Genomic DNA, 23,754 nt, shown 5'->3' with positions numbered 1-23,754 from the left:
TTCTCGCCTTGGACTCCAGAGCCAGGAAGCCTTGCGTGGGGGATGGATGCTGCACTGTTTCCTGCCGGGCCATTGCACGGCACCAGCCCTGACGTGCGGTTCTGGTGTGGAGGGACAGGGCTGTGGAGGCTGCCGGTGCTCCCGCGAGTGCCATGTTGGGCTGGCCATGCTGGGAACTCGGGCTGGCACCCTCGGGTGCTGGCAGAGTGTCCAGCTGCCATCGGCTGTCCTGCTGCCAGCGAGGTGTTTGAAAGGGCTTCTTGACCCGACTCATACGGGCTTCTTGCGGTCCTGTGCCTTGCTTTAAACATTTCCTTCCATTCCTCTCACCCCCGGCTGGCATAAACCCCATGTCAGTGTTTGAAAAGGAGGTGCGGGTCCCGTTTTCGGCTGTGGGTGTGCAGGTGGGCCCAGGGGCTCTGCGGGGCTGTGGTAAGGCTGCTGCAGAAGTGGTGGACTTTGTCCCTGCTCGGTGTCCCGTTCTGGAGTCCGTGCCAGCACCAGCACCCTTCCTCAGTGGGCTGCAAAGCCTCCTTCAGTGTCTTTCCCTAATAACTCCTTCATCATCACTTCCCCAATGAATTCCCTCACAGGCTGAGGAGCGCTGGTGGGGATCCTGAAGCAGACGCTCTCCGACCCCCCGGCGAGCAGCCGCACCGCGTTCCCGGGGGGCTCGAGGGGTGGAAAAGGTGCTGCCGGCGCCGGAGAGAGCGGATCAAAGAATAACGCCTTGCTCCGAGCGATGGACGTTTCCTCCCGCAGCTGGGGAGCGGGGGGTGGCCCCGGCCCCGCGGTCCCCGCTCGGAAGCCGTTCTCCCCGGGGCCGAGGCGGGGGGCTCTGAGCCCGCGGTGCAGCCGAGCCCGGCTCCCGCCTCGCCATCCCGGGCGCCTCACGCGGCCGGGCCGGGCCGGGCCGAGTCCCGCCGCCGCCCCGCCCCGCCGGGAGGGCCGGGCTCCCCCGGAGGGAAGCGCCCGGTGCCGCGGGGCTGGGGCAAGCCGGCGCCGCCGAGGCGAGCCGCCGCCCGGGAGCCGAACAAAGAGCCCCGGGCCGGGCCGGGCCATGCGGGGTGGCGGCCGCCGGGGCCATGCGGCCGCCGGGAGGGGAGGGGAGGAGCGGGGGGGAGAGCCGGCGGCGGGCCCCGAGCGAGCGGGGCCGGGGCCGGGTGCGGCGCCGCTCGCCCGGGAGGGGCTTCCCCGCGGTTCGTGCGAGAAGGAGCCGCTGCCCCGGGGAGCGGCCGCCGTGCGGTGCCCGGCGTTGGCTGGAGAGCCGCGGCAGCGCCCGGGAGTGACTCGGCGAGGGAGGAGGAGAGAAGGGAAAGAAACCGGATTGCCGAAAGGATTAGGAAGGGGGGTGGGGAGGCGAAGCCCTCTCCCCCCCCCCCCCGCCGCCGCCGCCGCCCCGCTCACACTTGTGAGGCTTTTCAGAGTTACCCTGCGGCATCAGCGGCACCGAGACGCGCTCGGCGAGCTGCGGGAGAGCGGGGGGAGCGGGGCGGACCCGCACCCGGCCCGCACCCGCGGGGACCGCGCTTCCCCCCTGCCGTATTTTATATATTATTCTTCTTTTTTCTAATTTTTCCCCGCTGCTCTCGCTTCCTCGAGGAGGGAGGGGTCCGGCAGCGCTGCGGGCGGGCGTGCTGCCGTGCCGCCTGCCCGGGGCGTGCGAGCCGGGGCGGGAAGGAGGGAGGCAGCGATGCCTCTGGTCAGAGGGAAAGTCGTGCTCGTCCTCGGCTGCGTCCTGCTGACAGCCTGCCTGGCCGCGGTGAGGGGGCTGCCCGTCAGGACGCAGCGCGGCAGCAGCCCGAAGGAGCGGAGCCCCAGGCTGGCGGAGGTAAGGCAGCCTTTGGGGAAGGACGGGGGGCCGGGAGGGCGCTGGGCGAGCCCTCCTCTCAGGCTCCGCACCCTCTCCGGAGCCCGGGAGGGCTGAGGAGGGCACCCGGGCGGCCGTCGGGGCTGCCTCGGAGGGGGCCGTGCGTCCCCGGGGGAGCACCGGTGTCCCCCGCCGCCGGGCCCCGGCTCGGACGCTGGGCTCGGTGCCTCCCCGCTCTGCGCCGTTTCTTCGTTCGGTGAGGGGCAGAGCCCTTTCCCGGCCCCCGGGGTGTTCGGGCAGCCTCGGGGCTTTGCGTTGCGCGGGAGCTGCAGGCGAGGGGCTGGGTTGGGTGCTTCGCGATCGGGGCCGAGCGCCGTGACCCGGTGCCCGGGAAGATGCGCTGCCTCCAGGGGCCAGCATCCCTCGGAGGAGAGAGGGGTCCAGCCCCAGCCCGACCCTCAGTAGAATAGTGAGGCTGGTGGCTTGCCAGGAACTCCAAAACTCTGCTACTACAAGAATAAGACACGACAGATTTCAGCCACCATCTCTCCCTGGTCCCCACCGGGACGACCCTGGGGCAGATTCCAGGGTGGTCGTGCTCCGGCCTCACCCCGGCGGCCTGCGCCCCGGCCGGTGACCAGCACCCCGTCAGCGACCCCCGGGACCCCCCCAGGCTGGGGAGGGGGGGGCGGGAGTGTCCCGGGGCTGCGCCTCTCGCTTCTCCAAGAGCCGGATCTTGGCCAGCGCTGGCTTCAGAGCCCTGAGCATGGAAGAGGAAACTTCAGCAGGTGGTGAGGGACTGGCCAGACTGGGAACCAACTGGTAGGACCTGATGGGGATGACAGGAAGGGAACGGGGAAGAAGCAAACTACCAGGAGGGCACAGGGGAGGGTTTGAATAAGAGAGAAGGACAACTGAATGGTTAAAACAAGCTGTTTCCATCTTCCAACTGTTCTCTGGAGAGCAAGTGGTTCAGGCAGCAGAGCTGTGTTTAAAAATTACCCTTTTGAGGAATGCTGCTGCTGAAAGTGGGCGAAAGGAACGGGTGGGCAAAGTGGCGATAGGAGGCAGTTGAGCGGGACAGGGCGGGAGCAGCTCAGCGGTGCGTGGCAGCATGCTCAGCAGAAGGTCTGATCTGCAGGGTCAGTCGGGCTGGCAGAGGAGGTGCCGGGTGATGGGATTATTATACCTTACCGCTCATTACTGCCAACACGTGGTGCTGATCTGTGGAGGAGTCATGCCAGCAGCTCCTGTCAGATGCATGAAACTCCATCCAGCATGAAGTCCAGGGAGCAAGCGTGAACAAGGAATCTGCCGTGCAGAAAGCCTGGCCAACGGGCAAGAGAGGGCACGGGCTGCATCCAGCCACGCACCACCAGTCCAGCCTGGCAGTGGTTTTGACTGGAGCGTGGACCGAGCAGATGCGAACAGGACTGCTGGGATGTTACGTGCTGTAGCGCTGGTAGTACCGTGTTGGTACTGTACTTTGCTTGTGAAACTTCAAGCATAGACGTAGATGCTGGTTAACTCGCTAGGTAAGCGCCAGGCAGAGTGTGCTCAGGCTCCGGCCGCAGAGGGAGTAGGGATTTATGCTTGAAATCCAAGAAAGTATGCCGCCCTGTGGCCGGGGGCATAGGATGGGGACAAACTGCACGTTAGGAAGCCGTGCGGGTCCCCGCCACGGGACGCTGCAGTGCAGTCTCGGGCTCCTTTTTATCTGACGTCTAAAACACGTCAGGAAGCGGGCTGAGCTGCTGTCAGTCCCAGTTTGTGAATGGCTGTGAATGGGGAGCGTTGTGCGGCCAGCCAACGATCACATGCGGCACTGAGACAGCGCAGCCTCTGTCCCTGGGACCTTTGCTTCTTGCGGAAAGACAAACATACAAGAGGTTTACAGGCGAAGGTTTGAGGGCGGAGGTTAGGGGCGAGGAGGAAGACGAAGAATGGGTTCCTCTGGGTGTCTGTTGGTGCACCCAAGCACACCCTGCATCCCCCGGAGTCCTGGCTGCTCGGCTCGCATGGCGGGGAGAAAGCGGTAGGTATTGGCATGTATCTTCTAGCTGGATTTTGGGAGGAAATCCTCTGTTTCTGGTGCATGTGGGGGAGAGTTTGGAGTAGTCATGCCCGGCTGTTTGAACTCCAGCGGAGAGCACAAGCGCAGCAGTATGGTGGTTAAAAAAAAAAAAATCCAGAGTGATTTTGGGTCATACGCACAGATGGTTCCTGTTGCCGCGCTGATAGGTCCTGTCTCTATGGCAGCAGGGCAGCCACAGCTGGAGTATTGGTTACACTATGGGTAATGCCCTACAGATGTGGGTAGAATGAAGGGGGCCGGGAGGAGGAAAATAGAAATGACAGAGTAGAGCAGATAGACAATCAAAACCGTTAAACAATAACATAACTTGGACTTATTTTAATTTAGCATTGTTGTTTAAAGCAAACATTTTTCCTCCGTTTAGAATTGAATGGGAATTTTTATAATTTGTGCTGAGCCTCAGAGTTGCGCTTCTATACTGAAGTAATTTAGAAAAATAAAAACCATTAAGGTTTTCAGTAAATTTTTGAGTTAGAAAGTCTTCTAATTACAGGAAGGATGGAGGGAGCACATGCTTTATCTTTGGGCGATAGCCTCATTGGTATGTCCCGAAGTCCTGTACCTCCGTCAGGATCCATTACTTCTCACCATTACCAAAGGAGCGAGCACTTGCATTTACATTTTCTCAGCTGTGATACTGTGCAGAAAAGCTTTGCCTGAGTTACACTGAGGCCAGCATAAGCAACAGATGTAGCCAGACTGTTTTCTGTTTCTTCAGTCTGTTTGACTGGCAGTTGAAAAGACAGAATACTTTCTTTGCAAACCGTAACTTAAATCTAACAAGAGAAGATACTGCTCATTCGGAGGCTTTTGGTGATGTTGGGGAAGGCAGGTGGGCCCCAAAGCAGCAGGCAGGTGTGCAGAAGGATTTTTGGAAGTGCTTTTGCAGGTTGGATGCATCACACTGATGTGGGCAGAAATGTGCCAGGTCGGAGCGCTGACCCGCACCAACGGCTCTTCAAATTTGGGTAACTGAATGCTTAGAAAAATCTGGTGTCCCTTGTCTCCGCAAGGGACAGCGCATCACATTGCTTAATGCTTTGTTTATTTATGAAGTCAAGGGTCTAAATGCAGAATATGTTTTGATAACTCGCTGAATGTCAAAATGTTGGCTTTGAACATTGCTAATAGATGTTTGCATTCTTTGTAACTGATACCAATTGGTTCCAATGCTCCTCTAGTAAATAGAAAATAGCTAATGTTCTAACACGCTAGAAATGCAAACGGTGGAAGTGATTAGATGTGTGTGAACCAACACAACCGCTTCAATAACTGTATGTAGAAATAACAGTGCCAGTGGTAACAGTGGTGGGGGTGTTGGTAGTGAGCGTCCCGATGGTGACGGCATGCGGCAGAGCAAGCCTGCAGTGGTTTATGGAGGGTCCGAGCTGCCCAGCCCAGCTCTGGTGGGTTTGGTGGGTGCTCCTTTGCAAGAGGGAACCACTCTGAGAGAGGGGGACAAGAACAATGGCAGCGGGCTCCCTGAGGCACCCAGGGCTGTTACTGCAGGGCTGGGACAGGGGCAGGGTGAGAATCCAGGCTGGAGCTTGCTGTTGGAGTTCCCCAGGTCTGAGGCTGCAAGCAAAGCAAATCTGGCGTCTGCCATAAGAGATAATGGAGGGCAACAGAAGAAATAGCCAGCGTAGCACAGGGGCTGTAGCTGGCTGCGAGTCAGTGGGTTTGCACAGCACCTGGCGTGGCTGGCTCCTGGCACTGAGAACTAAGGAAACAAATACCAGTACGTGTTGTTTACTGGTTACATCTGGCAGCGAGAGCAGCGATGGGAAACTCCGTTGAAAACTGAAGGGCTACACCAAGATGCTTCGCTTGCTGGTTAAAAATCGTCGGTCGCAGTCTTGATTTAGATCGACCTGCCCCGCACGCAGGGAGTCTGAGCGTAGGGGAGTGCTGGAGAGTTCAGCGTGTTGCAGTGACGTGATGCCTGGCTGGGGGTACCAGCAAGCGGAGAGCAAAGGAGCTCCAGGGCGATCTGGTGTGGTGGTGCTAGGCAAAAAGCGTGAAGGGAAAATACCAGATGGGCTTGTGTGGAGTTTGTCAGGAGATCATAAACCAGGGTAGCCCTGTTGTTGGGGAGCTCTGCCGCATCCTAGACACGCTGCCTGGGGAACCCGCTGGGGTGATGGGCTGGCATGGAGTCTGGGGGGGCCTCCCATGTGCCTCCCCCAGCTCTCCGTCCCTCTGGACCCCCCCCCCAGGGCTGCCTGGCCGAGAAGAGGGTCCCGCTTTTCCCCGAGCCGTCTCTCCTGCTGCGGGTCTCCGGCTGGTGCTGTCACCGTGTCTGCCCTGCATGGGGACACCTTGCCACGCTGCGAGTGGGGGGCCGGGACGGGCTGTGTCGGTGGCAGAGTCATTCTGCCTGCGGATGTGCTTTTTTACCTTTTCATTTCTTCAGCAATTAAGCGGTCTTGTCCCTGGCTTTGTCCTTGGCGGAGGTCGGATTTGCGGGTACAAAACGCGCACTGAAGCATCCTTCCGCTGTGAAAGGGGCTCTTTGTGCGCGGGGAGGTGCTTCGCCCTTTGTAGCAAATTTCCTTTTGAGAAGTGCCAAATTATCTTAGTCAACACAGTTGAAAACCCTCCCGCCTGGGGCTGAGGCAGGAGCAGAAACAAAGGGGAGCCGGGTGTAGGGAAGCTGCCCAACAAGGGGGCTTCGGCCCTTTTCACTGCACAAACAGGTCTGCTGCCTTCCCATTGTCGCAATCAAAGGGGTTCCTGTAAAAGGCACATGTAAGGGGAAGAGATTAGGCATAAATCGCTCCACAGGGCATTGCCGGGCCCTCTCCCTGGGTTCCCGAAACTGTCTGGCTCTTGCAGACCTTCTCCTTAAAGACAGGCAGGATGAGCCCCTCAGCCTGCCTCCAGCCATGGTCCCTCCAAGCCAGGTGAAGTGATGAGGGGAGTGTGCTGGGGATTCGTTCCTGCTTTCCTCATGTCTGAGGGGTAGGGAGTGCAAACCAGGGATCTTCTGTTTTCCACAGTGTCAATAAATATTGTTCCACTCAGAATAATCCATGCCCAGACACTTCCCATAGGGAAGCCTGAGGACAGTCTGAGCTACAGTCACGACAGCAAGGTGGCCTGTGCCATCCAGCTCCTCCAAAGTGAATGTTGTCAGCTCAGGTTTTGTATGAAATACCAGAGCTTGTAGCCAAGAAGCGAGGAAACGAATGCAGCCATGATTCAGTGTGAAAACACTTTCATTTCAAACAGAAGCTTGCAAAAGTGCAAGGACTTTTTTTCTTTTTTTTTGGTTGACCATTTTTGCAGGGAACCTTCGTTGGGCTGTTGGATGCATTTATGTGGCCGGCTGTAAGTCAGCCCTCGTGGTGTTGCTTCCAGGCAGTTCAGTTTGTGCATGTTCCCAGTGTGTAGGCACTCCTGGGTCTTACATGAGAAGCTGTTACGATGTATACTTCATCTCAGTACTTACCGGATGAGGATGCCAAAAAGATGGTGACCTGCCTGCCTCTGAGTCCCAGGTGGCTCTTGCCGTGAAGGGCACTGATGCCTCCTGGGCTGCAGGTTGGTTTAGTCTCCAGGCGAAGGATACAGCTTCAAGTGGGGTGAAAATACAGGAAATTGCTGCCTGCTGCTGGTCCCTGGCACCACTGGACGGATGCGAGGTGGGGACCTGACTGCAGATGGCCAGGAGGTGCCCGTGCGTGCAGGGAAGAGGTGGTGAGGAATAGGTTTGTCTTGGATTAGGAGCTGTTGGTCAGCCCAGTCTGCTCCGGCCTTATCTAGTGTGCAGGACTTGGGGTGCGAGGCAGGACTGGGAACGTGTCCCCAGCCAAGGGAGCCTCCATCACGTCGGGTGCAGCGGGAGGCTGGCGCGTGGCGTGGGTACCGTGCCCTTCAGATGAGCCGTCCTCCATCCCAGCCCCGGCAGCCTCAACCTGCAGGCGAGCAAGCCAGCCCTGGCTCTTTCACAGAATCACAGAATGTTCGGGGTTGGAAGGGACCTCTGTGGGTCATCTAGTCCAACCCTCCTGCCGAAGCAGGCTCACCTACAGCAGACTGCACAGGACCTTGTCCAGGCGGGTCTTGAATATCTCCAGAGAAAGAGACTCCACAACCTCCCTGGGCAGCCTGTTCCAGTGCTCCATCACCCTCAGAGGGAAGAAGTTCTTCCTCATGTTCAGACGGAACTTCCTGTGCCTCAGTTTTTGCCCATTGCCCCTTGTCCTGTCACTGGGCACCACTGAAAAGAGCTTGTCCCCATCCTCCTGACACCCACCCTTGAGATATTTATAAGCATTTATTAGGTCACCTCACAGCCTTCTCTTCTTCAGGCTGAACAAGCCCAGCTCCCTCAGCCTCCCCTCGTAGGAGAGATGTTCCAGTCCCCTCATCATCCTTGTAGCCCTCCGCTGGACTCTCTCCAGTAGCTCTTCATCTTTCTTGAACTGGGGAGCCCAGAACTGGACAGAGTACTCCAGATGAGACCTCACCAGGGCAGTGTAGAGGGGAAGGAGAACCTCCCTCAACCTAGTGGCCACACTCTTCTTGATGCATCCTAGGATCCCATTGGCCTTCTTGGCAGCCAGGGCACACTGCTGGCTCATGGTCAACCTGTCGTCCACCAGGACACCCAGGTCCCTCTCCACAGAGCTGCTCTCCAGCAGGTCCACCCCAAGCCTGTACTGATGCATGGGGTTGTTCCTCCCCAGGTGCAGGACCCTGCATTTGCCTTTGTTGAACCTCATCAGGTTCCTCTCTGCCCAACTTTCCAGCCTATCCAGGTCACGCTGAATGGCAGCACAGCCTTCCGGTGTGTCTACCACACCTCCCATTTTGGTGTCATCAGCAAACTTGCTGAGGGTACATTCTAACTCTTCATCCAGGTCGTTGGTGAAGAAGTTAAACAAGGCTGGGCCCAGTATTGACCCCTGAGGGACACCACTAGTTACCAGCCTCCAACTAGACTCAGCGCCGCTGACAACGACCCTCTGAGTTCTGCCATTCAGCCAGTTCTCAATCCACCTCACCGACCACTCATCCAGCCCACACTTCCTGACCTTCCCTAGGAGGATATCATGGGAGACTGTGTCGAAAGCCTTGCTGAAGTCTAGGTAGACAACATCCACGGCTCTCCCTTTGTCTACCCAACCAGTCATGTCATCGTAGAAAGCTATTAGATTGGTCAGGCATGATTTCCCCTTGGTGAATCCATGCTGACTACTCCTGATAACCTTCTTTTCTTCCACTTGCTTGATGATGGCCTCCAGGATAAGCTGTTCCATCACCTTTCCCGGGATGGAGGTGAGGCTGACCAACCTGTAGTTCCCTGGGTCCTCTTTCTTGCCCTTTTTGAAGATTGGAGTGACACTGGCCTTTCTCCAGTCCTCGGGCACCTCTCCTGTCCTCCAGGACCTCTCAAAGATGATGAAGAGTGGCTCAGCAATGACATCTGCCAGCTCCCTCAGCACTCGTGGGTGCATTCCATCGGGGCCCAGGGATTTGTGGACGTCCAGATCGCTTAAGCGATCCCTCACACAGTCCTCCTCGACCAAGGGAAAGTCATCCTCTTTGTAGGCTGCTTCTCTTACCTCCGGGGCCTGGGATTCCTGAGGGCCAGTCTTAGCACTGAAGACTGAAGCAAAGAAGGCATTCAGTAGCTCTGCCTTCTCCGCATCCTCCGTCACCAGGACACCCGCCTCATTCAGCAGCGGCCCCACATTGTCCCTAGCCTTCCTTTTGCTGCTGATGTAGTTGAAGAAGCCCTTCTTGTTGTTTTTGACATCCCTTGCCAGCTTCAATTCCAGGTGGGCCTTGGCCTTCCTCGTCGCATCCCTGCATGCTCTGACCACATTCCTATACTCTTCCCAAGTGGCTTGCCCCTCTTTCCACATTCCATGGACCTTTCTCTTCTGCCTGAGCTCTGCTAGAAGCTCCTTGTTTAACCATGCAGGTCTCCTGCCTCCTTTGCTCGATTTCTTTCTCAGGGGGATGCATTGCTTCTGTGCATGGAGGAAGTGTCGTTTAAAGAGTGACCAGCACTCATGGACCCCCCTGCCTTCGAGAGCCCTGGCCCACGGGATTCCTCCCAGTAGCTCCTTGAAGAGGGCAAAGTTAGCCCTCCTGAGGTCCAAGGTTTTGATCCTGCTTATCGCCCTGCTTCCTCCACGCAGGATCCTGAACTCCACCATTTCATGGTCACTGCAGCCGAGTCTACCTCTGACCTTCACATCCTCCACCAGTCCCTCCTTGTTTGTTAACACAAGGTCCAGCAGCGCGCCTTTCCTTGTTGGTTCCTCCACCACTTGCATCAGAAAGTTATCATCGATGCTCTGTAGGAACCTCCTGGATTGCGCCTGCCTAGCTGTATGGTCTTCCCAGCTGATGTCAGGGTGGTTGAAGTCCCCCATGAGAACCAGGACCTGTGACTGTGAGGCTGCTTGCAGCTGCCTGTAGAAGGCCTCATCAACCTCCTCCTCCTGGTCAGGTGGCCTGTAGTACACACCCACCGTAATGTCACCCTTATGAACCTGTCCCTTAATTCTAACCCACAAGCTCTCAACTCGTTCCTCATTTGCCCCCAGGCCAAGCTCAATGCATTCCAGTTGCTCCCTCACATATAGAGCAACTCCCCCACCTCTCCTTTTTGGTCTGTCTTTCCTAAAGAGTCTGTAGCCATCCATGATAGCATGCCAGTCATGCGAGTTGTCCCACCACGTTTCTGTGATGGCGACCAAGTCGTAGCCGTCCTGCTGTATAATGGCTTCCAGCTCCTCCTGTTTATTGCCCAAGCTACGTGCATTGGTGTAGACACACTTGAGCTGGGCTGTCAATCTCACCCCTGACCCTGGCACGCCAAGCCTGGGCTCATCCCTAGTGAGCTGGGCAATATCCCCTTCCCCCTTCGAACCTAGTTTAAAGCCCTCTCAATGAGCCCCGCCAGCTCATTTCCTGGCAGCTGAGCCCTGAGGCACTCGCCACGAGAGGGGACGGTATTTCTGTGTTTGCGGGACGGCCAGGAGATGCCCCACCAGTGGAAGGTCAGCACTTCTTCGCCTCCCTGGCATGTCCTCTCTTCCGTACCGCTTCGGCGCTCCCTCCTGCTGCCCTTCCCGCCCTCCCCTTCACCTGCAGCCGCTCCCGAAAACCCCAGGGGAGGCCAGCTGTGCCACACCATGCAGCACCTCCAGCAAGACAAGGTGTCGTGCAGATGTCTTTGTGTCCGCTGTTCCCCCCACCCCTCCCCCTCCAGGGATGCTGTGGTCGTATCACACGGTTAAGCTGGCTGTTCTTTAAAAATCAAAGATCCGCATTAGGGGAGCATCCGAAGGGTGGTCCCCCCTCGTAGAGATGCAGGGCTGCCCAGAGGCGCTGTGGGCATCTCAGGGTCAGCTTCGCTTCCCCCGCACCCGGGATTATAGCTTGGCTGTTGTGTGTCTGTGCCCACCCTGGGGACCAGTCTTGGGATTACGGGTGCCATCCCGCTGGGAAGTGACTGGCCAAAGGGAAGAGGAGGGGTCAGGTGGCAGCTACGATACTGGGGAACTGGAGTTCCTGGTTTGTATGTGCCCTAGCTTTCCTCTGACTTTGGACTTGCCTCTGCAGCTCTGCAAGCCTCAGGCTCCCATCTGGTGGGGAAAAAAAAAGAAATAGTTATTTTTTGGTGAGGCACTTAGAAGCAACAGCGACTGTCCTAGAAAGGCTTGTGATCAAGTGAGTTATGAACGACACAGACTGGAGCCGGAGAGGAAGGTTTCCCTACCCCGAGACCCTTTCCTCCACCCCATGGTGACACGCAGGAGTCATTCAATGCTGCCGCTGGGCTGGGGAGGGGGGCCGAGCTCACCCCTGGGCTGGGGAGCTGCAGCCAAGCGCCTGGGGCAGGGGCTGCTGGCTGTGTCTCCCCAGCTTTGCCCCTTCGGGGAACTGGGGTGCAGCATCCCTGCCTGGATCCCTTCCCGTACAGGGCACGGAGATGCTCTGAGTCCTGAGCTCAGGTGCCCGTTCTGTCTGTTGTCGAAGGGATCCCTGATGGATTTGCGTCTGTCGGGTCGGCTGCCTTCCCTGCCCCGCTGCCTGCGTGGGGGGGGCAGCCTGTGCACCCTGCGCTCCCGCCTGCCCGGTGTCCCCCCAGGCTGAACCGCTTCTAGCAGGCTGGAGGGACAGGGGGAGGCTGGCATCAGTCTGATCGCTCCGGTTGCTGGTCTTGCTTTGCTATATTTGGGTTTTTTTTCCTTTTGCAGTTTTTTAGCCAGGGCTGCAGTGGGGAAGGAAGCAGCAGCTGGAGCAGTCGGAGGGTTACGGTGTGCAGGCTAACAAATGTGGATCATTAGCTGGAACAAGTTAATGGTCACTGAAGCACATGGGGTTTAGAGCTGGAACAAGTTAACAGCAACTCAGTCCGATGCATTAAGTGCTTATGCGTATTAAAGCTCAACTATGTTAACAGAAAACATGTGCCCTAGGAGGAGCGTTTGCCAGGGAGCACCAGAGGGTGTGGGTGTGTGTCTGTTCACCTCCCCGGGGGCCTCTCCGTGCAGGGGCCCTGCTCCCGTACCCACTGCTGTGCTCTGTCTGAGCAGCTCCCAGCTGGCCGGGCTGCAGCGGCGGTCTCGGGGGCACCTTCCTCCTCAGGTAAGGGTGCCTTGCCACCAGCTGGGCTCCTCACAGCAGGCGTCACCTGTCAAGGGTCGGCCCTTGGGCAGTGTCTCCAGTGCAAGGACAGCCCCGGCTGCTGTGCTGGGACATGTCAGTGGTGCTAACCAGATGGCCCAGCTTCTCCACTCCAAGGCCTGTGTGGTTCATCCGTGTGGGAAGCAGGGCAGTCCCTTCTGGGGGACCAGTGGGGAGGAGAAACTAAGCCATGGTGGACCCTTCTGAGAGTCTTCTCCAATTATGACATGGGAGACCTGCATCCATTCCTGGCCTTGCTGCAGGCTGCACGAGAGACCTGGGGCAGGTAATTTTCTTTGTCTGCAAAATGGGGGTTTTACAGCATTTGTTTCAGTGTTAAAGAGGGAGAAGGTATTTATGGTAGAGAGGCACCTGTGTGTGACACTGAGGACAACAGCCAGGCATGGCGAGAGGTGAAAAGCCACCAGGTTCCTACCTGTCCTCCTTGTGTCACAAGTGACCTGGGGAGCTGGCTGAGGACGCCATGGGCAAGTTACTCATCGGCGTGCCCTCAGGAGAGCCGGCTGCAGTGAGAGGGGCCAGGCTGTGCCGGTGGGGACATGCGATGAGGAGCACCAACAGCAGCATGGCCAACCACCCCGTTTTTGGTCTTACACAAAATCGACTATGGCGTGTCCTTGCTCTTCATGGTGCTGCGTCCTGCTGCTTCTCTGTGCTGTGGTGTCTTCTGCTCCAGGGCTGGCTCTGCCTCAGGGGCAACCAAGTCACCGACCTTGGAAAGAGTTTTGAGATTACAGTTGTCACAATTGTGAGACACGAAAACAAAAGTGAGATGTGAAAATAAATGAAACATGAGGAAGCCTTTGCTGCCTTCTGCAACTCCTTACTCAAGACAGCTGAGATGAAGCTAGTTAGAAAGAGCATGATTCCGTATGATCTAAAGTATTTTGGTAACTACGTGAAAATTGTAATCATGAGGGCGTAATAATTATCTGCACAGCCTACAGTTTGCTGCCAGCTCCTGCTGTTCTGTCATAAACAGGTCCTGCCTACGCAAGTGTGATAACCGAGTGCCTTGTCTGTTCCACGAGCGCTTGCAGAGCTCTCCCAAAACCTAAAGGGAGACGCTTGTGTCTTTATTTAAAAACCAACCAACCAAACAAACAAAACCAACACTCAAGTGCAAGTTGATACTGAGATGAATCAGTGAGTAGAGAGGTTGGGAGAGCATGGTCCTGCCCTTTACTTGTGCCACAGCCTCTTTGCAGGCAGGAGTGTAACCCAGGGCAGAAGAGGGAGGCAGCTGGAGGTGTCCACTGCCTTAAATTACCTCTGGCAGATCTTCTAGAGCTCACCTGTCAAAACCCTGAGTGATGGCTCCTGCTAAACCACCTGCCTATAAGTCTAAAGGTGTTGTGACTGATCATTGGGATTGTGGCTCAGGAGGTCTTACAGGCAATAACAGGGATGGCATCTTCACTTTCCCTCTTTTCTCGTAGGTACCCACCCAGCTCTTCACGCCTCTAGAAGCATGCTGTGCTTTGGCAGAGTTCTGAGAATTCCCTTAAGCGGGTGATGAGCTGATGGGTAACAGAGGTCACTTGCCTGATGTGTGTCTGGTGGATTTTCCAGCTGTGCCAGTGGATGTGTTATGTGCCGGTGGATGGTTATGAGCCAGAAGGGTCAAACTACAGCCCTCGAGAGGCTAAGGCAGTCTCAGCCGGCTGGGCTGAAAAAGCCCTTTCTTTGAGCAGTGTCTGTGGCGGGGTCATCAAAGAGAGAGCATGCCCAGCACTATGGGAGGGAGGCAGCGTGGCGCGCTGCGTTTGTTCCTGTTGATTACCCTGCTGGTCGACCTTCATTTATTTTAAAGAAACTTAACAGTATTACTTGCTGGCACCAGAAAAACTTCCCCTTGCTCTCACTCCCACTAGCAAAAACTGTCCTCAGCCTTTCTGCAAACTGCAGCCGCAGAGCTGCCCCCAGACAGGCTGGGCTTCCTTCTGAAGCAGCCAACTGCCATCCCTCTGCTTCCAAGGCTTTACAATAAAACCCTGCTCTGGAGTTGCTCCTGCCCGGTTTCAGTCCAATGACAAATTTTTTTGCAAAGCCTTCTCCAGATCTCTGCAGCTCAGAAAAGTTTTATGGTAAAAAAGAAAACAGAAAAAAAAAGAAAAAGAAAAAAATATGTTCTGATTCTATTTTGTACTTGGCTGATTCGTAAGTAGGCAAGTTTGCAAGAAACTGCAGGACAGATTTTAAAATAATGTTGGAGAGAGCTTGGGGAAAAGAGTAGGAAGACGTTTGTGTAGACTCAGCTCTATTAAGGAAGAGATCAATAGTTCTTCTAGTGGGTTCTTGTTCCAGTACAGCGTGGTAAAACTGTTCAAAGGAAACCTAACACAAGCAGCAATGATTAAGCAACAAGACCCCCATTCCTTATAATTATAGCCCAGTGCGATACTGACCTTTAGGAAATCCGTCATTTTCTTCAGTGCAGTGTTAACAAGCCCAAGGCACAGCCTGAACGTTGCCTCTGATCCGACTGCCATGTGCACAGGTTTCTTTGGTTCAAGCTGAAGGCGTTTATGCGCTCGCTCATTGGCGCAGGGTAGGTGTGGGTGGAAGCTGCATCTTCTGAGCTCGTCCTGTGCTGGGGACTCGCTTGCTCCGCGCCCTGGTGCACAAGCTCCAGCAGTGCTTTGCTCCCCGGGGAGTTCTCTCAAACGTGCTTGGCTTGGGTTTAACCCCGTGACGAAGAGCAGCTCTGCTCAGCAACGTACGTAGTTACGAAGAGTGCTGCCAGTGGGTTCACTGGCGACTTGCAGCGCCTACGGAGATGCTGAGGGACGCGCTGGAGGGACAAGTACCTGTGGTTGTGGTGGCAGCACCACAGTGTCCCTGGTTGCCAAAGGGCAGTACAGCACGGGGACTAGTCTGGTGATGTTTTCAGGCTTTAAACTGCTGATGTCGCATCTCTAGTCATTTTTATGTAAGAGCTGCAGCATGTGAACGTCAGTCATTTGCTGTCTTAACCCAGATGTAGTTCAGAGGCTTAGAGAAGTTTATAGCAAAATCACAGAAGAAATCATTAGATCCTTGAATTTCTTCCCTAGCACAGATGAGGTACGTATGTGTTGAGCCCGATGACTTGGGTTTGACTGTCTCCACAAGAGATATTGCCATTTTCCCTGTTAGCTTGTTCCTGTGGTTAATCACCTACGGCATTAAAAGCACAATCCTTTTTCCTCAGTTGAGTTTGTCTGGCTTTAACTTGTACGTGTTGGTTTCTATTAAGTGTTTCTGTTCTGGATTAGAGAGTCTCTGGTGCCTGATGGATTATTACCTTCAAGAACTGGGAAATCAAGTCACTGCTTTCTCTTTTTAGCATAACAAACAAATTGAATTGTACAAGTCTTTCACTGCAAAAGTCTTTCCCTCTCTTGAAATGGTTTTGTGGCTGCTCTCTTCACCATCTTCAGATTTACAAGCAATTTTAGTAGAGGTTTATGGGCTAGAAATGGGAAAATATAAGCCTTTAGTCTCTAGAGAAACGATGTGTGGCCTTTCCCCACACCTTTTCCATACACAGCGTTGCCCGTGTTACGTACAAGTAGGCACGGCACTAGGGTGAATTGCTGACGAGTTTCTTTCCCTTCCGAACATCTTTGCTGAGCTTGTGCCCCAAGGTGTTCAGGTGGTCAGCCCCACACGCGGGAGCGCCTGGACTGTGTGGGAAGGGCTCCTGGGCTGGTAGGGGGGCGAGGATGATCCTGCTTACAGCCTTCAGTCTAAACATGGTCTTCGCAAATGGGAAATGCATGCTCTTTCCCAAGTGCTGCCGCGTTTCTCTCGGGTTCCTGCCCTGGAAGCCCTTGTTCCCAGTCAGGCAGGATATCTCAGTGGCGTGCAAGAGGAGCTGTGGCAATTCCCCCTTTGGCTTTTTTCCTTTGCTTGGTGCTGGCTGGTCGCAGGAGAAGGCTGGAGCTTGGCTGCAAGGTATTGACGGCTTCCCGGCACTGCGCTCTCTGCGTCTGCGGTGTGGTGGCAAGTGTCCTTCCCTGGCAGCAGAGGAAGGGAGCTGCTGACAACCAGCTCTGTGGTGGTTTGCAGCCATTCTCCTGCGCTCCATGGAGAGCAGGGGAGTAGTTTTCACTAGCAGCCCTTCTCCTCCCTTAGCTGATGCACTGCAGTGGCTTAGCTCCAGGCTTGACAGCTTTACCCAGCTGCTCCCTAAGGCAGGGCAGAGGAGAGGGTGGGTGTCGTGCAGCAGGAGTGCGACCCTCGAGGGCAGCTGCCTGCATGGCTGGCAGGAGCCCCTCAGTGACAGGGAGAAGACACATCTGCCCATCAGGAACATGGTGCCATGGATGCTCTGACCTCGAGGGAGTGCTGGGCCTCACAGGACCTCGCTAAAATCCGTGGCTTGATCGGCTGGGCCGAGGGACTGAGCAGGACCTTGCTCACGAGGAACATCTTCTGATGCAGGGACAAATTTTAACCCAGTGAAGCTGGAGCAATGCAGACGTTTAGCAGGAGGGAAGTGTTGGGTGGTACAGCGCGGTGACCGTCACTGAAGGACCCTGGGCCATCCAGGGCAGATTCCCCTTCTGTGCATCCAGAGGATCTGAGAGCCAAGGGAGCTCTGTTTGCCCAGTGACACTCTCGAAGCCCGTTCCCCTGGGGCAGTTTTACATTTTCCCTGTGGGAACAGTACTCTGAATTTCTTGAGCTTGTTTGGGTGTAAAATCTGCATTAGGCACCGAGTGTAAGTTTGGAGACTTGGAGTCTGTTCCTGGCTCACTTGCTCTGCTGTCCTTGAGTGAGCTGGGATCTTGTTGCTAGAGACCTCGCTTTCCACGTGCATTAAATTTGGGTTGTCTGTGGAATGAGCTTACCCAGCCCTGATAAGCTCATTGCAAATTAGGCAGGAGCACCAGCCTCACAGGGCTGTTGGCAGCCCCCTGTGCAGGGGTTGGAGTGGGCACGGGCAAGCTGGCAGCAAACCCAGCACCGGCGGGCAGCATGGTGCGGCCAGCACTGGGATGCGGCCAAGTTTGCATGCTTGGCCCCCCTTGCTGTTTCTCCTCCGGCTGGGCTCCTCCTTGCTCCTTGCCATGGAGTCTCTGGGTACAAGAGGAGACCTGGCAGAGCCGGCCATCCTTCCCAGGGGTCCTTCCCAGAACTGTTGTGGCTTTGGGTGTGGCAGAGGGAGCTGGGAGGAGACGGTACAGGCAGAGGGGTCTGTCTGTGCCCATGTTTGCTGCCAGCAGTGCCACAGGAGCCCTCCCGCCTGGGGAGAGGGGTGAGCCCCAAATTCTCTCGCCGGGCAGCACAGGCTCCCTCCTCCCCACAGCCCTCGCTCCTCCGGGCCCATCTGGTGGAGTCTGTCAGCCGCCCTTCCCCGCATCCAGCCTGCTCTGGGCAGCAGCCAAGGGCCCAGCAGCGTCCCCGCTGCTCTTTTCCCTCCCCCGGGGATGGGGGGGTCGCGGGCTTTGATGTGCGGGCACGGGGCTGGGGACAGTGTGTGCACTCATGAGAGCCTGGCCAGGCTCCAGCTGCCTTTGAAGTGCTCCAGTGATCAGGATGAAAGGGAGGGGAGTCCTTCCCCAAACCATCTGGCTCTAATTGCAGGTAGAAATGCCTCTCTGCGTCCCCCCGTGGGGAGGGGGCACGCCGCGCTCTTCGTTAATCCCGCGGCTCTCGGCCGGGCTGGCGCGAAGGGCGAGCGCTCGGGAACAAAAGGGGGTTTCAGCTGGGCAGCCAGAACCAGGCAGCCGCCGGCGGAGATGCTGGGGGTTCGGGCACCCCGCTCCCAGCCTCGGGCTGCGGGGCCCCGCAGCCTTCCCGGCGACGGCCCGTGCACGGGGGGCTTCGCCAGTTGTCCCCATCTCCGGTTTCTCAGGCGCACTGGAGCCTGCTGGCCCTTTGACTCGCGCTCTTGCATGCCGGCGCGCGCCGAGCCGCGGGGACGAGGAACGTGGGAACCCAGCGCGAGCCTGGCTGCTTGGCAGGGTCTGCTGGCCGCCTCCCGCGCCCCCGGCCAGCCGGCGCTGCCTCCCCGGCGAGGGTCCCTGCCCGCTCCCCTCGCGCAGCTCTGGCCACAACACGCCACGTGCCAGCGCAGCGATGGTTAGGGCCGTCGGCAGCGCTGGCAAGCAAGTCCTGTTTGGCTGAGCATCTTCCCTTCCCCAGGGAGGCAAAGGCAGCTGGGTTACATCTTCCAGAGGCTTCGTTCCCTCCTTGTGGCAGCCTTTGGGCAGCACCTGAAATCTCAGTTAAACCTGTGTTGCTTGAAATCATCTACCCTAATACCGACACCACAGAACATTTTATTAAGATGAGGTTTTCCCCCTTGTCATAAAGCCCTTTTTATATAAATATATAAAATTATTAAATGTGAGCTCTGGTAAGTCGGTGACCAGAGGCAGCCCTTGCCGTTACCCATCTCCAGGGACCAAGCGATGGCCGAAAAGGGACAGCGAGAAGCAGAAAGCCAGGCGAGATGAGCAATGGGACAGCAGAGGAGTGCAGAGAGGGTGGACAGGGGGATGGCAAGCTCCAGCCTGAGTAGACCTGTAGGTTGTTCAGGTGCAGTGGGGCCAAGCCCTGGCACTGCACAAGCCACTGGGTATTAACTTGATTGATTAGCATGTTAATTGCTGCCCTGATGCCACAATAACATGGGGTGGAGGAACCATTCGGTGCAGGAGACCAGACCCCCCCTTTGCTGGACAGCGGTTTGCTCCCTGCACAGCCGCCCTTGGGAGATGTCCTCACCGCCTCTTCCCTCTGCAGGTGTCTGCCTCGTCTGGTGCCCGTCCGGCGGGGGACGAGGGGCTGCCGCCATCGGGCAGGGCACGGGGGCTGAGGCGGAGTGGGCAGCCAGGCCTGCGTCGCCACAGGCGTCGCGGCGTGGCTCAGCAGCCTGCCCGGAGCCCAGCAGTGCCCCAGCCCAGTGACGCTGCCCGGGAGGAGAGCCTGCCCTTCGTGCTGGACCTGCAGAGCTTGCCGGGGCTGGCCAACGTGGACCTGAGCGCCCAGAACCCCAACATCCAGGTGGGGAGCAGGTCTGGGTGGGCCGCAGGGGGGATGCGGGTGAGCGCTGCGTGTGCTCCACAGCCTCGTTCGGTTCTCTAAGAGGAAAGATCTCATGAGCGGGATCTGTGTGGCTGCTGCCATCTGTCTTCTTGGTAACTACCAGATGCAAAGAGCTGGCGCAGACAAGCTCCTTGCCGGAGGAATTTACTCATGGCCTTACCCTTCCCCCTGTCAGCCCTTCGCCGCAGAGCAGGAGCAAACACTCCTACAGGGGTGACCTCTCAATTTCCGTGGGTGGTGTTGGTGCCTGTGGGTGACCACCAGCCCCCCTGCACCTCCTGTCTGCTCCTGCTCAGTCCCTCCGGATAAGGCGAGGCCTCTTGTGCTCATCACATGGTCCTGTAGCCAGAGCATCTCTGGCCTCTCGGTCTGGGAACAGGTGAATGGGCTGGTAGGTCTGTCCCAGGGCTGTGCCCCGGCTCACTGCCCTGCCTCATATCTTTCCTCCAGGTAACCATCGAAGTGGTGGATGATCCTCAGGCCGAGATGGAGATGGACTTGTTGAAGGAGACAAGCAATGACTGGTCCCTCACGTCCTCTGAGTGGTTGTCCCACAAGGACCTCTTCTGGCCCCTCTTCTGGGAATACACTGACCCCACTGAGGAGGAGGAGGATGAGGAAGAGGATGACAACCTGGATGTCGGGGACAGGGAGGAGGAAGAGGAGGAGGAGGAAGAGGAGGAAGATTACACAGCAGAATATGAAGAGGAGGAGGAGTCCATGCTCAGTGGAGTGGGAGGTGACTGGGACCAGCGGTGGCCTGGACGGAAGAACTGGATCTTTAAAGAAAAATATAATTATGGTGAGTCCTTCTGGGTGCGCGCAGCTGCCTGGCAGACCAGCACTGCCCTCCTGTGCCCTACCTGGCCTGCAGCCTTGTCTCACTCCAGGGGGAGCAGCCCTGCACCGGGGATCACAGCACACCGGTGCTCAGCTCCTACTTAAAAAATAAGCAAGCATGCTGAGGAGCAAGGCCAGCGCCCAGCTGGGGCTGCCACTGGTCAGACGTGCCAGCATCCCAGCGGGAATTGCCTTTGCCTGTAATCAGACTGGAGCATGGACGCTAGCGAAGGCATGCTCAGATGAGAAATACAGTGGAAATGTTTAATGGCATGTGCTGCTGCTGCCATCAACTTGGGTAGCTGTGGTGACACCAGTGCCACAAGCCTTTGCCAAGGACCTGGGCACCCCCCAGGAGAGGAGCTGCAGAGGGCTAGATGGCAGGTGCCGGTGGGTGGACAGGCCAGGGCACCACAGCAGCTCCCTCCTGCGGCTTCCTGGCCACAAGCCCAAAGCCAGTCGGCCTTTGCTAACACGTGATGCTTCAGCATCATGGCCAGTGCATTGGGCGGGTTCCGTGAGGATGGGCAGTGACGTCTGACTGGTGAGCAAAGCTATGAGAATGAGAGCCTTTGCTCGGGGGCTGCTTCCCTGGGATTGCCAGTGAGGACAGGCTTGGCCCTTGGCATCACGTGGCCAGGCACCTCCGAGTGCCATGGGCAGCGCTGGCCCTGTGTCCCTGTAAAGGACATCCCAGGGACAGGGCAGAGCTGGGGGAGGGCCCAGGTGGCTGATGGGTCCCCTTCTGCTGGGGCTTTGCTGAGGTCCACCACTCTCTGCCTCTCCCCTGCCGAGCACAGACTATGAAGATGAGGAGGAGTGGAGCCCGTGGTCGCCTTGCAGCATCACCTGTGGCAGTGGCAACCAGAAGAGGACCCGGTCCTGTGGCTATGCCTGCACCGCGACGGAGTCAAGGACCTGCGACCTGTCGCGCTGCCCTGGTGAGCCCTCAGCCATACCAGTGCTTGGGCACTGTCTGACCCCGATGTGGGCTGGTTGCCCGCCTCAGCGGCCTGGGCATTGCTTCAAGAACGAGTTATGGTTGATGTGATCTGGGCTAATGGCCGCAGGGGTTTGTTTCCACGAAGAAGCTCTGATGGGGCTTCATGGCTCCCCCAGGCAGTTACGTGGTGCCCAGGGGTGGTAGAGCTGGAGTCCAGCTTGGTGTGCGACTCCGTGCAGCTCTCTCACACTGGGAGCTTGAAATCCCCTCCCTCGAGGCATGCGGAGAGCTGGCTCCATCCACTGGGATTTGCATAACCCACAGTTTGGGCAGGTCTGCCCTGCGTGTCTTGCTGCTGGCCCGTTCTCCCAGGCACAGGGCCATGTCGCCAAGGCAGTGGTGGGAGAGGGGGTGGAAGATGGATGGTGGCTGGTGCCCTTACAGAGGAGAAAGCCCACCGTTCCTCCTGGTCTTCAGCCTGCCTGGTTGATTTTTTTTTTCCCCCTATCCAGGAGCAGAGGGGGAAATGGTCTTCCCCACAGAGGAGACGCCTTTCAAGAGCGACAACACCACTGAGCTGCTCAACTCAGGTCAGCCTCTGCCTTGCACTGGGGTCTCCAGTGCCAGGCCCCACGGGGCAGGGTGGGTAGCTGGCGGGCGGGGAGGGCGCTGCCAAGGGCTCTCGCATCCAGTGTCCAGACCTAAGTCACCCAAACCACTGCCACGCGCAGGCTTCGGCAGTCGTGCTGGGGAAACCCAGTTCCTCCCACAGCCCTGGCATAACACGGTCCTGCTTTACGGTGCCGCATGCCCTCTCCCACGGGGGGATGCTGCCAGCCCGGCCCCCGCAGCGATGGGTGCCCCCCCCGCAGCGATGGGTGCCCCCCTGCGAGGGTCAGCTCTGCCTCAGCGCGAAACCCCTTCCCCCTGTCACTGCCTCAGGGACAGCACCCGGCTCCAGCTTGTCCAAGAGCCTGCCCGGCGGGTGCGGGCTGCGCTGGCGGTGCTGGCGAGGCCGCAGGCAAATGGCAGCTGGGCAAAGCGTGGTGCAGGCGGTGCGTGCTCTCACCCTCTCGGTGCCCTCCCTCCAGAGGTGGACAGCTGTGAGAAGTGGCTGAACTGCAAGAGCGACTTCCTCACCAAGTACCTGAGCAAGGTGCTGACGGACCTGCCCAGCTGCCCCTGCTCCTACCCGCTGGAGGCCGTCTACAGCGCTGTTAACCTGCGGGATGAGCGGCAGGGGAAGAGCTTCCGATGGCGGGATGCCAGCGGCCCCAAGGAGCGCCTGGACATCTACAAGCCGACAGCGCGCTTCTGCCTGCGCTCCATGCTCTCCCTCGACAGCACCACCCTGGCTGCCCAGCACTGCTGCTACGACGAGCACGCCCGCCTCATCACCCGCGGCAAGGGGGCCGGCGTCCCCAACCTCATCAGCACCGAGTTCTCCCCGGAGCTGCACTACAAGGTGGACATGCTGCCCTGGATCCTCTGCAAGGGCGACTGGAGCCGCTACCACGCCGTCCGGCCCCCCAACAACGGGCAGCGGTGTGCTGACAACCCCGCCGAGGAGGAGTACCTCTCCCAGCTGCAGGAGGCGAAGGAGTACTAGCCGCAGCCGTGCTCGGAGAAGCCACGACCACCACTGGCTCCCACCCCGGCGATGCCTCGGCCCTGCTCATGGGCTCCTTGCTGGCGCCAGGCAGAGCAGGGAGGATGCGCTGTCCATCTTGCCCCTCAGAGGGGCACCTCGGCCCCCTCAGATTTCCAGCGGCACCGCAGGTTATGGCGGTACCATCCCTGCCATGCCACCCAGGGCGCCCCGCACCCCGGGGTGCCGGGGCCGGCGCATGGGGAGGCGCAGGGGATGGGAGGCATGGAGGGAACGGGGGGCTGCTCCCGTCTGCTTTTGTGCTCTATGACCTTTCAATGCAGCGTGAGAGCTGAGCACCTGCAGGGTGAGACGGCCTCAGCTCCCGCTGGCTTCGCGCCATGTCTGAGAAGCCGGCCCGCTGCAGGCAGAGCTGCCCGCTCTTGCCTGGACACCTGCCCCGGCGCACGCTGGGCTGCTGCTGAAAGTGGAGGTGGAGGGGCAGGTCCGTCCCAGCTGTGCATGAGGAGCAGGGCCTCACCTCTCCTCCGGCTTTGGCACCCGCAGTTGGGTAGGAGCAGGGAGAGGCTTAGCGGGGTTTCGTGGGTCCGGGCGGCGGTGTGGGGCGGGAGGAGACTGGCCGCCTGGGCTCTCTTGGCAAGATTGCCTTGCCACCAGGGTTTTGGCCACAAAAGGGAACACTGGGTGCCAAAGCCAGACACGGGTGGACCTCAGAGGAGGTCAGCACAGGGGGCATGCCACCT

At 57.9% G+C, this 23,754-nt stretch overlaps 1 protein-coding gene across 1 annotated transcript; it reads left to right on the top strand.

Moving 5' to 3' along the window:
- Positions 1 to 1,173: 1,173 nt before the first annotated feature.
- On the top strand, positions 1,174 to 23,011 carry ISM2 (isthmin 2). Its single transcript, XM_075427208.1, has 6 exons — positions 1,174 to 1,831; positions 19,317 to 19,577; positions 20,070 to 20,421; positions 21,260 to 21,400; positions 21,915 to 21,992; positions 22,494 to 23,011. The coding sequence occupies exons 1-6, from the start codon at positions 1,694 to 1,696 to the stop codon at positions 23,009 to 23,011; spliced, it is 1,488 nt and encodes a 495-aa protein (XP_075283323.1). The 5' UTR covers positions 1,174 to 1,693.
- Positions 23,012 to 23,754: the final 743 nt, after the last annotated feature.

This window comes from Opisthocomus hoazin, chromosome 7 (genome assembly GCF_030867145.1).
Source record: "Opisthocomus hoazin isolate bOpiHoa1 chromosome 7, bOpiHoa1.hap1, whole genome shotgun sequence".
NCBI lineage: Eukaryota > Metazoa > Chordata > Aves > Opisthocomiformes > Opisthocomidae > Opisthocomus > Opisthocomus hoazin.
Note: the sequence above shows the minus strand (reverse complement) of the source record. Positions and strands in the feature narration are given on the sequence as shown.